The 16711-nt window shown below is 46.4% G+C and overlaps 1 protein-coding gene across 1 annotated transcript in view; it reads left to right on the top strand.

The window, feature by feature from the left end:
- LOC107299275 (target of rapamycin complex 2 subunit MAPKAP1-like) overlaps positions 1 to 12169 on the top strand; it is a gene marked incomplete at its 5' end in the record, with an annotated part of 42060 nt that extends 29891 nt beyond the window's left edge. The window contains 3 exons of the mRNA XM_029286729.1: positions 2749 to 2886; positions 11639 to 11736; positions 12031 to 12169. Coding sequence (XP_029142562.1) covers positions 2749 to 2886; positions 11639 to 11736; positions 12031 to 12156 — 362 coding nt within the window. The remainder of the gene's footprint in view (positions 1 to 2748; positions 2887 to 11638; positions 11737 to 12030) is intronic.
- Positions 12170 to 16711: the final 4542 nt, after the last annotated feature.

Raw genomic sequence — 16711 nt, forward strand, 5'->3', positions numbered from 1 at the left:
TTTCCACCCTCCTTGGCCTGCTTTGGGGCTCTTGACGTGACGGGTAATTGGAAGAAGGTCCTTCGTAAGGGGAGGGGTAGGCACCAGTGACAAATTGCGCGGCTTGATTAATTGAAATGTGCCTCTGCTGGTGGAGTTGCTGTGGCTGGCTCTCCCGGAGTGGTCAGCTTCCAAATGAGAGTTACGCTACATTTGGCACCTGCAGGAGCTAAGGTTAACACAACACGGGTGTAGGTTCCCCTTCCCCTCCCGTCCTTCCTTCCAATGTCAAGCCAGCACTTGGACAGTCCACAAACAGGAGACGTAGCAAAGATAGGAGAGAATGTCTCTAGCGAGGAGGAGGAGGAGGAGGAGGAGGAGGAGGAGGAGAACTGTGGAGTCCTTAGTGCTCTCTGAGCTTGGATGATTTCTGGCAGACATTTGGTTACCCAACTAGGTGACATCAGTGTTAAAAGGAAGAGGGGTTTGTAGAGAGGAGGAGAAGGACAACTATGAGTTACTCTCTGAACTTGGTTGACTTCTCGCATCATATCATGACTGAACTAGGTGATCAGTGTGAGGAGGAGGAGGAGGAGGAAGACTGTGGGGTCCTTGGTGCTCTCTGAGCTTGCTTGTTTTCCCGCAGACATTTCATTACCCAACTAGGCAACATCATCAGTGCTAGAAGGAGTGACATTTGTAGAGGAGGAGGAGGAGGAGGAGGACTGTGGGGTCCTTGTGTTCTCTGAGCTTGGTGGTTTTCTTGCAGACATTTCATTACCCAACTAGGCAACATCATCAGTGCTAGAAGGAGTGACGTTTGTAGAGGAGGAGGAGGACTGTGGGGTCCTTGTGTTTTCTTGAGTTTGGTTGTTTACTTGCAGACAAATCATATTCTTTATTCTCCAATGGATTCCTGATAGTTTGATGGTTTTATTCTCACATTCAAAAATGTGTTTCCCTCACCTGGCTATTTAGAGAATAGCTATTGGCTATTTAGAGAAAAAAAACAATTTTTTTTACAGCATTGTCTCCTAAAATGTGGAGTGGTTCTCTTCTCCCCCCCCCCCCCCCCAAATACTTCTCACTTACACCAGGAAACAAATCCAGCTTTCTTTCAGGCTTCTAGCCGTTGCTTTAAATACGATTGGCTCCTGTTTCTGAATTTTTGCTGTGCGTAGACAATTGGGTGGATGTAACCCCTTGCCGCTGTTCTCTTGAAACCTTCAATTTTGTGTGTTTCCATCACCTTCTCTTCTAGGCTGTACAAAGGCTACTTAGCAACCCAAGAAAGCAAATTGACTAACGAATTAGTAAAACTTTCTTTGGACGGGCTTCTAATTCCACGGTCTCAGTTTCCAATTTTAATTTTTTTAAAAAAGCGTCGGGACCCTCCTCAACCCACTCAAGACTTTCTGTAGCCACGAAGCTTTGCGTGGAGACAAAGAAAAGCGGAGAAATTATTTTATTTTATTTTACTTTTGCAAGAATTAGACTGGATTGGACGCGAGACCTCCCTTTTGTCCCCAGGCTGGTGATGGTGTCGCGATTATTTTCCTGGTCGGAATAAATTTTGGGCAAAACGAGCCCAAAACAAAGAGCCGTTTCTGACTTCTATTTTTTTGCCTTAAAAGATCTTTTTTTTTCCTTCTAAAAACGAAAGAAAGAAAGAAAGAGAAAGAAAGAAAGAAAGAAAGAAAGAAAGAAAGAAAGAAAGAAAAAGAAAGAAAGAAAGAAAGAAAGAAAGAAAGAAAGAAATAGAAAGGGCTCGGGCAACATTTTGACTCTAAACAAAGGAATCGCCTTTCTCTCTCCCCCCCCCCTTCCAGCGTGTTGCTTTTAAATACTCTTGATTCCTTTTCCCTATTTCGGGGGCGACCTTGACCTATAACTCCTGACCTAAAAATGTAATTACTTTTAAGTCTTTCCCTGCACAGCTGCCACGATGAAAAAGTGTAGAGAGAGGTCTGGGCACCCGAGTGTCAACAGAGAAACCTTGTAATTGTAACTTAAGCAATGAGGCTGCCGGTCTGTTGCAGCTCTGCGCGGAGGCAAGGTTGTTGTTGCTTTGGAGAAGAGGGTTGTGTTGGAAGGGTGTGTGTGTGTGTGTGTGTGTCCCCAACCATAATAGAATCTGTAATAAATTACCCAGACTCTTGCCGGAGTAAATTAACTTCTCAGGTTGCTGTTTGGGCATGTTGGAACAGTGGAATAAGGGTTTGAGTCTTCTTCCTTTTCTTTCTTCTCCACTTCTTCTTCTTCTTCTTCTTCTTCTTCTTCTTCTTCTTCTTCTTCTTCTTCTTCTTCTTCTTCTTCTTCTTCTTCTTCTTCTTCTTCTTCTTCTTCTTCTTCTTCTTCTTCTTCTTCTTCTTCTTCTTCTTCTTCGTTTTCTTCTTCTTCTTCTTCTTCGTTTTCTTCTTCTCCTCCTTCCTTTTTCCTTCTTCTGTCTCCTCCTCCTCCTCTTTCTCTTTCTTCACTTCTCCATCTCTTCTTCCTCTTCTTTCTCTTTTGCCTGATCCCTCTTTCTCCTGTTCTTTCTCTTCGTTGTCCTCCATCTATACCTCCTTCTTCTTCCTTTCCTCCTCCTCCTCCCAGCATGATTACACATACAATGCTGGTAGTCACGAACACCTCTCTACTACTAGTGGTATGGTATGTTGTCACACTTAAAAAAAAATGGGGAGGGGGGCAGGGCATTTCATTTGCTTCTCCCATACCTGAATGTGACGTTTCCCTTCCTCCCTTGACTGACGTTCTCTGGGTCTTCAGGTATTTCCGGCGACAAGGTGGAGGTCGATCCTGTGACCAACCAGAAAGCCAGCACAAAGTTCTGGATTAAGCAGAAGCCGATCTCCATCGACTCGGAGCTCCTTTGCACTTGCGATCTGGCTGAGGAGAAGAGCCCAAGTAAGCCCCCCTGTCTTGTCTCTCTGGTGCCCTCGTGTCCCCCGGTCTCTTTCCCCTCAGGAGCCGATGGACAGCCGGACAGATCCTCTAGGTCTTCCTTGGGCCAGCTGGACCCTTCATGGGAGCTCACTGGTATCTTAACCAGCTTCCTCAATTGACCTCCAGATTGGGGAATCAGGTCCCAGAATTCCTTAGCCCAGCCAGCCATTTGGAGGAGGAGGAGGAGGAGGAGGAGGAGGAGGAGGAGGAGAAGGAGAAGAAGAAGAAGAAGAAGAAGAAGAAGAAGAAGAAGAAGAAGAAGAAGAAGAAGAAGAAGAAGAAGAAGAAGAAGAAGAAGAAGAAGAAGAAGAAGAAGAAGAAGAAGAAGAAGAAGAAGAAGAAGAAGAAGAAGAAGAAGAAGAAGAATGGGACAAGTTAAGGTTCCTTCTCCTTCTTCTTCCTACTCCTACTCCTGCTTTCTCCTCCTCTTTCTTCTTCTCCTCTTCCTCTCCTCCTCTTCCTCCTCCTTTTCACATTAAACAAAATCTGGTTCTTGTCCTCAACTTGATGACAGTCTGGACCACCCTCCCCTGATGGAGCTGCCTCAAAACTGAACCCTGCGGATCTTTTCTTCCTGGGGTTGCTTTTCAACTTGGTGGAAGGGAAGGGACGTTCACCTGATGAAGGAACGACTTCTCTCCTCCTAGCCCGCCCTGCGATCTTATCAGCAAAGTGATAGATGTTTGCCTCAGAGTTTACATCAAAAATTATTCCCGGGTCTTCCTTGAAATGAATTATGGCAGAAGGAGTGAGGCCGAGGAGAGATAAAGCTTTTTGAGTTGTGCAATATATTTTGTTCCCCTGCTTTTATCTCTTGTAACACAACCGTCCTCCATCTCGTTCTTCCCCGCACCGCACGCAGCCACCAAGTGTCACAAACGGATGGCTGCGCTGTCGCACCCCACGGAGACACTTTTTGCTCTTTTGTTAGGAACAGACGCCTTCTCCCAAGGTATGAACTTGCCAGGCTGATAATCAACTTGTTTCCTTAGCCTGCTAGGCGTGTGAACACACAAGAAAAGGATTTTGCAAATCTTTTTTTTTTTTTCCAAATAAGGGCATCCCTGAGCATAATAAACCAGCCGTCTATCAAATCAGACCTTCTGCCTTATTTCACCCAAGAGACTCAAACTCCCCTCCTGGAACTCGTGGGAGGCTGCCAGTAGCACTATCCCCTGCCCCAGATTTCTAGAGATCCCCAGAATTTGGCCAAGATCTGGTTCCAAGATCTCATACAATCCTATAGTGGGGAAGAGGGGGGAAAAAAACTGAATTTTCAGGAGATTTTCAACGTTCTTCAACTGGCTTCCGACAAGCGACACCAAGGGAGGAAGCCGGATTCGACCCCATGATTCACTTAAGAACGGCCTTATTTTGCTTAAGAACTGTGGCCAAAAAAAAAGATAATAAAAAAGTTTTGGGCTCCTTGGTGGGGTAACTCAAGGATCCACTGTACGCAAGAATCTAGTCCATTCAAGTTCAGTACTCAATCGGCACCAGAGAAGAGTCAATGGAATCCAGGAGGGATTGGACGGGGACCATTGGTGGCAACGTAACGACTCTAAGCTAATAGCACATTTAACGCCGCCCTCTTAGCTCTGCCTGCTCTCCTCCTACAAAACCTGCCTGTTGGATGCCAAGACCGCTTACAAGTCTTGTCAAACCTCCGGTATCCCTGTTAGGATCTGGTCAACCATTTCCTCTGCAAAGGGCTCCTTTTCAATCAGCCCTCTCCTTGGAATCATCCCTCAAGATTTTGCCGGTTTTTGAATCGCGGGGGAAGGAAGCGTCTTGTTGTTAAGAAGGAAGATTTAAGCCTTAATAAAATCCGCTGCCATTTTTATAGCCCCCAGAAAGAGGCCCTATGTCTCAATTAAGCACACATAATATAAAGTCTTAAGGAAGCCACATAATAAGCTTAATGTGATTATGTCCCCGGGCAAAGCATAATTTAAAGGAAATTTGATTCTCTTAATATCTCGTTAACATTATTGGGGGGGGGAGAAACAGGTTGGGAACCGGTTCCAAATACCCCCCGTCCACCGTAGAACAGGCCCAGGGCCAGCCCAAAAAAGGGTTGGGTCAACCCCATCAGCATCCTATCTGCTTGGCTAAACATTCAACCAAAACCACGTAATGGAACCTCAAGACTAATTTCTTTTGATGAACGCGCAAGCCTTATGATCTGGAGCGGTCTGGTTTTGATCAAAGCCGGCAGGTCCACAGGAACATGACATCCATCAAAACAGCAAGCGAGTTGTGTTATGACATGACATCAAGAGTTCTCTCTAGATCAGCTCTTTCCCAAGCTGGTGTGCCTGCCAGATGTGCGGAGGTTGCGGCATCTGGAAGGCTCGGCCAGGCCCAACCGAGGAAGAAGGCTTGACAAGAAGGCTTGACCTCCGTGCGTTGGGAAGGTGCCCTCAGATGTGGAGAATTGGGAGAGGGTGGTCTCGGCTCTGCTTCCCCCAGATGTTTGTTTCTAGGGCAGATCTGGAAAGACCTGTTTTGTTTCTGTGAATATGCCCAGATCTGGCACGCGCCTTGTAATACGCCACTCAACAGCCCCCAGGTAGTACATAGCAACTTGCTTTATCTTTCTGACACCCAACCTAACTTTTGAAACACTGAACCTATAAAGGACTAGCTAGTTATGGGGAAAAGCTTTTTAACCGTTTCTCCCTCCAAGCCCTGTTGTCAAGGCAGTTCCTTTGACTAGCAGGCCATCCCATAGGTGGGGGTGATCATCATCATCATCATCTTCTTCTTCTTCTTCTTCTTCTTCTTCTTCTTCTTCTTCTTCTTCTTCTTCTTCTTCTTCTTCTTCTTCTTCTTCTTCTTCTTCTTCTTCTCCTCCTCCTCTTCCTCCTCCTCCTCCTCCTTCTCCTCCTCCTCCTCTTCTTCTTCTTCTTTTTCTTCTTCTACTTCTTCTTCTTCTTCTTCTTCTTCTTCTTCTCCTTCCTCCTCCCCTCCTTCCTTCTTCCTGCCTTCTCCTCCTCCTCCTCTTCTTCTTCTCCTCCTCCTCCTCCTCCTCCTCCTTCCTACTCCTGTTTCCTTCTCCTCTTTCTCCTCCTTCTCCTCTCCTTCTTTCCTTCCTTCTCCTCCTGCTGCTGCTGCTGCTGTCATTTAATGGTGGCTGCTCTTGGCTGCGAAGGTCCCCTCCCGATCGCCATTCCATTGTTGTGCCGGGGCTTAACAGAATGTTAACCTGGTAATAGGCAGAGGGCTTTCCCATTATGTCTCTTGCTATTGAGCGGTTCTGCATGGCTAGTTAAGGAGGAGAGCGAGAAGATTAATGAAAGCTGCCTAAAGCCAGAGGATGAAGGAGCAACTCTTCCCCCGAAGAAGAAGGCATATTAGTGCCAAAGCAGAGTGCTGCTTCCCCCCACCTTATTCCCCCTACACACACACACACACACACACACACACTTTTCCTCTACCCTGCAACCTTTGAACCCCTTTCCCTTCCAGACCTGCCAACAGAACTGACAGTTTGATAGATGTGGCTTCATGGGTCAGTCTTCCTTCCCATTGAATTCGCCCCGAAAAAAGAGGGGAGGGGAGAGAAAAACCCCACCTCCTCCCCCCCACACAGGCACACAACAACTTTCTCAGGCTGGGTTTGTGATAAGAGTCTCTGGTGTTGTTAGTTTGCTTCTGGGGTGATACCCCAGAGATGTTTAAAGCCAAAGGTTTCGTGGGTTGCTGCTGAGTCGTGGTTTGCACCAAGGGGGGGATTGCGATCAGGACGGAGTTCAGAGGGGCCGAGCTGCGGACGTCGTAATGATTGGCTAAGTTTGTACGCAGCCCGACTGCCTAACGGTTTTGGCTGGCTCAGAAACCTCGGTGAAATGACAGTAACATCCATAAAAATATAGAGGGGGGAAACAAATCACCATCTTTTCATCGAAGAGAAGAAAATATGTGTAGCTCAGGGTGGAATTGTGGGGTTGTTGCTGCTCTCTGAGCTTCATTGCTTTCTTGCAGAGGTTTCATTGCCAAAGTAGATAACATGGTGTTAGAAGGGAGTGGGGGAGGAGGAGGAGGAGGAGGAGGAGGAGGAGGAGAGGACCCTGGGGTCCTTGGTGCTCTCTGAGCTTTGTGGTTTTTCTTGCAGACATTTCATGACCCAGCTAGGGAACATCATCAGTGCTAGAAGGAGTGGGGTGTGTGGAGAGGAGGAGAAGGAAGGAGTGGGAGGAGGAGGAGGAGGAAGGAGTGGGAGGAGGACTGTGAGGGTCCTTAATGCTCTCTGAGTTTGGTGTTTTTCCTTGCAGACATTTCATTACCCAACTAGGGAACATCGTCAGTGTTAGTAGGGGAGTGGGGTTTTCCCTCCCTGTAAAAGAGATTAAACTCGAGTTGATCGTTTCAACTTGCACTCACCTGAATAAAATGCTTTCCTGCCAGTTTCCACCACTATCAGCACCTGTAAAAGGGGAGAAGAATTGAGCTTAAAAGAAGAGATTTTTTTTCCCTCCCGTTGCAAACGGGGTTAGAGGCAGCTTATATCCTTAGCAACCACCTGCTTCATTTCAGATCATGAACTGGGCCACGAGGCCTTGACGCTGCTATCCCTCCTCTTATAATGCTCATTCCCTTGTCCCAGTGATTGCCGGTGAGCCCCCTCCCCAACTGGTACAGCCCAGGTTGGAGAAGGAAATTTGTTTTTCCTTATTTACTCTATTACAGTGATTTATCCTCTGCCATTTCTCCTGAAAACTGCTTTCCAGTTAGCTGGGCCCTCTTACAAAATCTATAAACAGATGGCCTTAACCTTTCGCAAATCAGGTTAACAGTCTGGAGAAGTTGAAAAAGGGTGGGTGGGGTGGGAGATTATATGAGGTTGGTCCTGAGCCTTCCAGAAAATGGGAAGCAGACTCCTCAAAACCATCCCAATATATACCGCAGTAGACATAATGACAACAGAAATATGCATGCTGGGGTTCGCCCTCTCCGTCTGGCCGCTCAGCTTTTCTCTCTCTCTTTTTCTCCAAGTTTCCCCACCGGTAAAATGGGAGTATTGTATGATTGCCTTGGCCCAGGCACTTATGTAAGACTGTCTTGCTCTTCCTGAGACTCTCTGTTTGATGTCCTGATGTATAGTCTCTCCGAAGTAGATTACTAATAGGTTAAATATAAATATAAGGCACGGTTGCTGGAATTGGGTTATGCCTAGTTTAATGAAGAGAAGGACGAGGGGGTGATATGATAGCAGCGTTCCAGTATCTCAGGGGCTGCCCCAAAGAAGAGGGAGTCAAGCTCTTCTCCAAAGCATCTGAAGGCAGGACAAGAAGCAACGGATGGAAACTCATCAAGGAGAGAATCCAATCTAGAACTAAGGAGAAATGTCCTGAAATTAATCAGTGGAACAGTTTGCCTCCAGAAGTTGGGAATGATCCAATACCGGAGACTGGACGGCCATTTGTCTGGAATGGTACAGCTGGGGGTTGGACTAGAAGACCTCCGAGGTCCCTTCCAACTCTCTCCTTCTGTTATTATTCAATCCCTTTCAAAGTCTTTCTCCATCAAAGACGTCTCTTCCCTGTCAAAAGCAGCATTCGCCCCGTCCTCTTCCCTTCGTCCCCTCTTCCCCCTCCTACGCCCATTTAATTACGCCGCCCAATTAAAACCTCCTTGCCATGTTCGGATTCTCGTCTCCTCGGACTTGAGTGGGTCTGACATTTACAAGGCTCGGCTCTCAAGCAGACAATGGCATGATTGATGAGGTGCAGACGCCGGAGGAGAAGGAACCGTTCCTCGCTCTCGCAACGGTGGAAAGGATGCTTAGTGCAATTTGGTTTACTTATTATCTCTTCCCAAACACGAGGGGAAGAGGGGCAGTTCTGGAGATGCAGCTCGGAAGGGGACGAGATCTGTAGCGTTTTTGGCCCCTTGTCGTATTTTTCAAGACCTCCGACCTCACGAGAAAAGAAAAGAAAAACCAGACAGCTGGAGAAGCCCTGGTTAAGAGGTTCCTCTGCCTGCAAAATCAACAATTTCCTGGATCTTAGGGCAACGTGCCAGAGTTTGTAAGTTTGGACCCCCAAAAGAAACTCGCACCCATGGTAGAGAGAATAACACACAGCTTTAAATTTGAAGGGATGCCCCAAAGAAAAGGGGGATCAGCCCATTCTCCAGAGCACCAGAAGGCAAGATAAGAAGAAACAGATGGAAACTAATCAAGGAAAGAAGCAACTTGGAACTTTCCTAACGGTGGGGACAATTAACCAGTAGAACACCTTGCCTCCAGATGTTGTGGGCGCTCCATCACTGGAGGTTTTTAACAAGAGATTGGACAACCATTTGTCTGAAATGGTACAGAGTTTCCTGCTTGAGCAGGGGGTTGGACTAGTAGACCTCCAAGGTCCCTTCCAACTCTGTTCTTCTGTTATTCCATTAAATTACTTGACTGACTGTCCAAAGACAGCCTTTCGGTTCAGAACGAGGCTCCTGAAATTAATAAAATCAAGCCCATTTATTGGCATTCCTTCGTTTAAAGGTGATCACAATCTCAAACACAAAGACAGGTGCGTGCATTGAAAATCTGGTGCTGGCTGTGATCGTGGGACTTGCAAGCTCTTATCCCAGTCTGGATAACGCCCTTTAAATAATCTAGGTGTAAACCAGCCACCGCCAAGCCGAGATTCTAGATGCTCCTGCGTGCCGAAGACCCGAATCTCGCTCCCTCTTGACAGGTGCGAGCACGCAGGGCTAGTGAGATGTGTCGTCCGTGATGGATTGAACCCACAGCCTCCTGTTACTCTCTGCACAATAAGCGTTATTGACATCCCTGACTGGGTAATGGCCTCGGAAAAGGGCTGACTCTTTCAAAAGCTAAAAATAAGAATTTGAAATAAAGTTCCGCGTTCTGCTTCTGTCAGCTGCGAAAGACCCCGAATCGAAAAGGCGAGATAAATCACCAGGTTTTAACGCGAGAAGAGGGCGAGCAGTCAAAAGCTGGGCCAAGGGGCCTTACTAACAGCCTGCCTGGAACGGAAGGGTGGGTCATTGACTGCCCACTAGACTGCCAGGCCCCTTTTTTGGGGGGACCCTCCCCTCCCCTGGGCTGTGTCCATATTGTTTACCTTTTGGGGGAGTTACATGGAGCCCATGTTAAAAAAAAAAAAGCCCTATAACCCAACATTATCCCTTTAGATCAGGAATATCCAAGCTTGGGAACCTTAAGACTTGTGGATTTCAATCCTAGGTCAGTCATTCGTCCATCAGACCAAAATTGCCAATTCATAATTCCGGCTTAGCCTGGGATAACAGGGTTTAGTTAACCTGCCGTGATGAAAAACTGAAGATCTCCGGTTTGCTGGCCCTATCGCAGTTTATTTGGGGCTATTTGGAGAATTGTCTACTGTAAACAAGATTTCAAATCTTATTTACTCCGGGAAAAGCAGATAAATCTCCGGGAAAACGACGAGGCTATCTCTGTAGATGAATTCATTCAGACTTTTGGACCAAATGCATTTAAAAAAAAAAAAAATTAAATGGAAAGAGTGCCTTAATACATGAAATTTCAATTGCCAGTGCGTGAATGTTCGTTGAAATATTCGTCGTTTATAAGAGTTTCTCAAGTTGCGGTCAAGACGAAATGTTTGTGAGACGGTTTAAGAAGTTCAGTAATGGCTGTTGATTTATTTATTCCTCTTTCCATGGGTAAACAAAGAGGGCATTTTAACCAGCAGCAAACAAGCTCATATTAGAGCTATGTTAGGGCTAAGGGAACAGGATTGGGGTGCCAGGGGCTGGGTTAGGCCCACGGTTGAGAGATCCTCCATGCGCCCGTGACTGCGCTAAATGTGAGAACATAAGTTTCCTTAGTGACTGTCCACTCACAGGTCCATGAATAATTAGTTTGTTCACCAGATATCGGATATTTGAGGAGGGGGAGACACTGAAGGCTCCTCCTCTCCCCAAAAGCCACTCCTGTGCCCGGAATTCAAGTGACAGGAGAAGGATGTCAGTTTTCCTCTCCGCCCGTCTGTTCTGCTGACGGTATGCAAAGCTCACCATCTGTGGGTCCTCTACCCCCCTCCCCTCCCCACAACACAGACACACACACACAAGCGCACAGGCGTCTGTCATGCCCACCCTCGGCTTGCTGAAGGTTTCTGGAGTGGCAGCTCCCAATCCTTGGAAGAGGGTGGGGGGAAATAATTTATTTATTTATCATGAAATTTTAACTGTCGTCCATCTCGTATCCAAAGACGCCGGTCGTTGGGATGTTTTCCTCGACTTAACAACCATTCGTTTAGTGACCGTTCAAAGGGACAGTGGCCCTGGATAAAGCAACTTGTGACTGTTTTCCCCGCTTAGCGACTGTTGCAGCATCCGTGTGCTTTAATCTATCTTGGGAAAAACTGGTTAAAATGCCTTTTTGTACACAAAAATATTGTAAAACTTTTGCCAACCTCACCATTTTTGTTCCTTTTCTTTCTTCTTCTTCTTCTTCTCCTTCTCCTTCTCCTTCTCCTTCTCCTTCTCCTTCTCCTTCCTCCTCCTCCTCCTCCTCCTCCTCCTCCTCCTCTTCTTCTTCCTTCTTCTTCTTCTTCTTCTTCTTCTTCTTCTTCTTCTTCTTCTTCTTCTTCTTCTTCTTCTTCTTCTTCTTCTTCTTCTTCTTCTTCTTCTTCTTCTTCTTCTTCTTCTTCTTCTTCTTCTTCTTCTTCTTCTTTTTCATCCCCTCCTTCCTCATCCCTGGCAGGTCATGCAATATTTAAGCTCACCTATCTCAGCAACCACGATTACAAGCATCTCTACTTTGAATCCGACGCTGCCACTGTCAACGAGATCGTGCTGAAGGTAAGGGCCAAGGAAATGTGTGGGGTGCCCCCATTTTAAACCCCTTTGACCCAGCAATTGCCAGATGGCTTAACCAATAGGGTAGAAGTTGGGGGGGAGGGTGTCCTTCCAGGTGTTGCCAGCCTAGATTCCCAGCCTCCCGATTGGTTAGGCTGGTTGAAACAGGTGGCCTTCTCTTTCTCTTCCTTCCTTCCTTCCTTCCTTCCTTCCTTCCTTCCTTCCTTCCTTCCTTCCTTCTCTCTCTCTCTCTCTCTCTCTCTTTCTTTCTTTCTCTCTCCCCCTTGCTTCTTTCAGATGAACTACATCCTTGAATCCCGTGCCAGCACAGCCCGGGCGGATTACCTGGCCCAGAAGCAAAAGAAACTGAGTCGCAGAACCAGCTTCAGCTTCCAAAAGGAGAAGAGAACCGGGCAGCAATAAAGGCCGGGCTGGCCTGGAGCCCAATTGAAGAGACGCTGGCTACTCTCGTGGGCTGAGCAGGAGATGCTCTCCCTCGGCTGCCTAAGACTCAAAGAGAGGTTTCCGGCCTGGCGGTTGCTAGCCACCGCCAACCGCAGTTGCGAACGTTCGTTTTACAGATCAGCATGAAGAAGGCCGACGTTGCCGGCCACGGGTGTCGTCCTCGGATGGAAATCAAGAGCCATATCAACCCCAAGGAGAACGGGCTGCTTTCCGAGGCCTCCAGGAAGGGGCCCGTCTAGGCTTGATGTCACAATTGAATTTCTCTCTCTCTCTCTCTCTTTTTTTTTTTTTTTTGAGTTGGTTTGTTTTTTCTAGACCTCTTTCTTCGCTAGAGTCAGTGGGGAAGCTGCCGCAGGCTGGCTAGGCACTCGACAAGGAGCCCAGACAGAGGCTGAACCCTGATGGGGGAGACTTCAATCTGTATCAACCTCCTCCCCCCCCCTTGCTTTCTCAGACACACATCCCTCCTCCACTCCCCCAAGGGTGATCGCTGGTGGTGAAACGATCCATTTTCTTTTAGGGAAAGGTGGGGGTGGGAAACCCTCCACCACCAAGCCAACTTGTAGTACAAATGTACCCCCTTTTTATTACTAATAAATTCCTTATACTCTTTCTCAAGATTTATGGCGAGGTTTGATTCTTTCGGTAAGCGGGTGTGATGTTCTCTGTACAGATTGGGCCAGGATTTATTTATTTATTTATTTATTTATTTATTTATCAGAGTTGGGGAGGAGAGAGAAGAGGAAAGGTCTTAAGAGGGGGGGATGGGACAGAATATAGAGTAGAATAGAATAGAATAGAATAGAATAGAATGGAATGGAATGGAATGGAATGGAATAGAATAGAATAGGAATTGGAATATGGAATATGGAATATGGAATGGAAAATTAGAATGAAATGGAATGAGAATAAAATAGAATATGGAATGGAATGGAAAATTAGAATGGAATGAGAATAGAGTAGAGTAGAGTAGAGTAGGATAGGATAGGATAGGATAGGATAGGATAGGATAGGATAGGATAGGATAGAATAGAATAGAATAGAATAGAATAGAATAGAATAGAATAGAATAGAATAGAATAGAATAGAATAGAATAGAATAGAATAGAATAGAATGGATGCAGGACTTGGGTTTGGCCAGTCTAAAGAAAAGAAGAAATAGGGGAGACATGATAGCAGTGTTCCAGTATTTGAGGGGCTGCCTCAGAGAAGAGGGGGTCACGTTATTCTCCAAAGCACCAGAGGGCAAGACAAGAAACAATGGTTGGAAACTGACCAAACAGAGAAGCAACCTGGAATTAAGGAGAAACTTCCTAACAGGGAGGACAATTAACCAGTGGAACAGCTGGCCTCCAGAAATCGTGGGCGCTCCATCACTGGAGGTTTTTAAGAAGAGACTGGACAGTCACTTGTCTGAGATGGTATATAGGTTCTCCTGCTTGAGCAGAGGGCTGGACTAGAAGACCCCCAAGGTCCCTTCGAGCTCTACTCTATGCCATTCCATTCTGTTCTAATTCCAGGTTACTTCTCTCCTTGATTACTTTCCGTCCGTTGTTTATTGTCTTGCCTGCTGAGTTGTTTGGCTGGTGTCAGCTTTGATGGTGTCCAGTCATCGTGTTCTTTGGCATCCCGGATTCCTTTTACGCTAACTCTTCTAAACCTAATTGCTTTCTCCAGCAGACTCTTCCACGTCACATAGCCAAAGTAAATAAGATGCGGTTTCGTCATTTTGGCTTCTAGTGACATGTCTGGTGTTAAGTTAATCAGAGATATTTGATATAGGCTTGTGCTGGAGAATTGCACATCTTCCCTCCTTCCTCTCCCCCCCCCCTATTAAAGTCCTCATGTTCTCCTCCCTTGAATGGTCAGCCAACGCCGAACGTGCAGGAAGCTTTTGATCCGTGTCATTGGGGATACACCCATCGTCTTTTTCTTCCACAGCAAGGGGTGCTGGGAAGCTCCGTCGAGTCGCCCAAACGCCAGATAATTAGAAAACCTGAACTAAAGTTGGCTATTGTCGAGAGGACGCCATTGTATATACAGTAACGAAGCAATTATTAATGAGCAGCGGCACGGATGTCATTAATTTCAGCTTTTAAGGATCACAGCATAAGACACGTTAAATGCTGAAACGCAGGCTGAGTGACGACGTGATTTATAAACAGGGAACGGCTGCAGCTGAGATGGGGTGGAGCCGGGCAAGGCGAAACAGTTGTTAGGAAAACTTGGCTTCCAGGGGATGGAGAGGAGATGGTTCCTGCAGCTCTCGTCGGGTGATGCTAAGCCTAGATTGGCAAGCAAACGTGGCTTAAGTTTTTTTAATTTGATTGGGACTAGAACTCACCGACTCCTAGTGATTGGCCCAAAGTCACCCAGCTGACTTTCATGCCTAAGGCGGGACGAGAAGTCACCGACACCCAATGATTGGCTCAAAGTCACCCAGTCGGCTTTCATGCCTAAGGCGGGACTAGAACTCACCGTCTCCTGGTGATTGGCCCAAAGTCACCCAGCTGGCTTTGAACTCAGTGGTCTCCTGGTTCCTCAAACAGCACTATCGCCAAGACTTGAGGAGAATCAACAGGTGTTTTTCAGCACCATGGAGAGGTCAGGAAATTCTGATGCAACAAAATGGGCTGACTTTTCATGGAGGGAGACTTAACAGCTCAGATACAAAATGTACAAAAAATAATAATCAAAAGCATTCCGATCCCAGGTCCCTTTCAGGCATGCTCACCCCCACCAATAATATCTATTTTTTTTTTCCTTCAGCCCTCCTCATTTTCCTTCTAAGCTTATTCATCAAGGCTGCTTCGGCACCGAGCTATATTTTGCATCCCTGTTCTCTCGCAGACGTCAGCCAGCGGTCCTGAGGACTAGTGTCTTGCTGAATCCCAACACAAACGCGAACAGCAAAAACGAGGTGGGGAATGCCAAGATAATCATAACTGCAAGGCCTGGTTGTAAATCACTTTTTCCAGCATCTTTGTAACGGTGAACAAATAAATGGTGGAGAGTTGAGGACTACCTATATAATTTCTTTAAAAAAAAAATGCATTCAGAACTCCCAAGTCTTGTTTTTTTTTTCTCATCCTGAGCTGCCTCTTGCTTTCTCTTCCACTTAATTAAAGGGGTGGGGGAGAAACAAAGGCCACAAAGTGCTTCTCGGAAGATGGGAGGGCGGCCTGCAGATGTCCAAATGCTTGTCAATCTGGGCTTTTCCGATTTATAGCCCAACACCTTCATTTGGAGAAGAGCCTGCCACTCTAGCTGCCGAGTGCCAGGTCCCGCTCAAATTAATAGCAACTCTTCCCTTTCATTATTATGATTAAAAGGACGTCGGTGAAGGTTGAAGCCTGTGCTTGCCGTGGCTTAAAAGCTTGAAGACGTGAGCCGAAGATCGCTTCGTTTTCCCCTGGCTGGTTTGTGATGACAACACAGGAAAACGTCGGATGAATCGTAAGAGGAACGACTGCAGGAATTGGGGATGTCTAGTCTAACCAAGAGAAGGACCAGGGGTGACATGATAGCAGTATTCCAGTATTTGAGGGGCTGCCCCAAAGAAGAGGGAGTCAAGCTATTCTCCAAGGCACCTGAAGGCAGGACAAGAAGCAACGGATGGAAACTAACCAAGGAGAGAAGCAACCTAGAACTAAGGAGAAATTTCCTGATGGAGAACAATGAACCAGTGGAACAACCTGCCTCCAGAAGCTGTGAATGCTCCAACACTGGAGGTTTTTAAGAAGAGATTGGACAGCCATTTGTCTGAAATGGGATAGGGCTTCCTGCTTGAGCAGGGGGTTAGTCTAGAAGACCTCAAAGGTGCCTTCCAACTCTTTTATTCTCTATTTTTTAACCAAAATGCCATGAAAAATGGATAACCTGTGGATTACCCACAGATAACCCAATGGCGGAAATTAAAACATGACCAAAAAAAAATTGACTGTCAACTTACCCACGCGGGTGATGTATTTTGGTTAAAAATTCAAAGGTCAGCTTTTTCCACAGATGGGTTCAGCCTCAAGTATGTGACCACAGGCTTAATTAGATCCATCAACTTATATTAAACCACGACTCCATAGAAACAGACTGCTCCAGCTTCTTCTTTTTTGGGGGAATATCAAGACACGTCTAAAATTGACCCAGATGAGAAACAGAGAGAAAGTTACACCGAAGAAGGGGTTAGAACATTCAAGGCCGTTATAATTTATTTGATAAAAGCTGCTTAAGAAAAGCAGAGTTTTGCAGAAGGGGTGAACTAGGCTGGGGGCAAAAAAACGACCACAGATCAGAGAGAGGAGTTTGATGGGAAGAGACGGGGGGGGTGAGACAGAGACACTGCTGAAAAAAACAGCAGCTGTTGATGCATCCAATCTCTCTAAATTTACAAAATTCACTTTGAAAGCTATCTCAGCCAGTGGGTCCTGTACTCTCTCTCCTGACAGCAAATTACTGATGTGCGGTGCAAAAATCTAGGTTGTTTTTTTTTCTCCCCTTCCTCTTTTAGGTCTGTTTG

The sequence above is a fragment of the Protobothrops mucrosquamatus genome, unplaced genomic scaffold (assembly GCF_001527695.2).
Source record: "Protobothrops mucrosquamatus isolate PMUCROS unplaced genomic scaffold, P.Mucros_1.0 scaffold4749, whole genome shotgun sequence".
NCBI lineage: Eukaryota > Metazoa > Chordata > Lepidosauria > Squamata > Viperidae > Protobothrops > Protobothrops mucrosquamatus.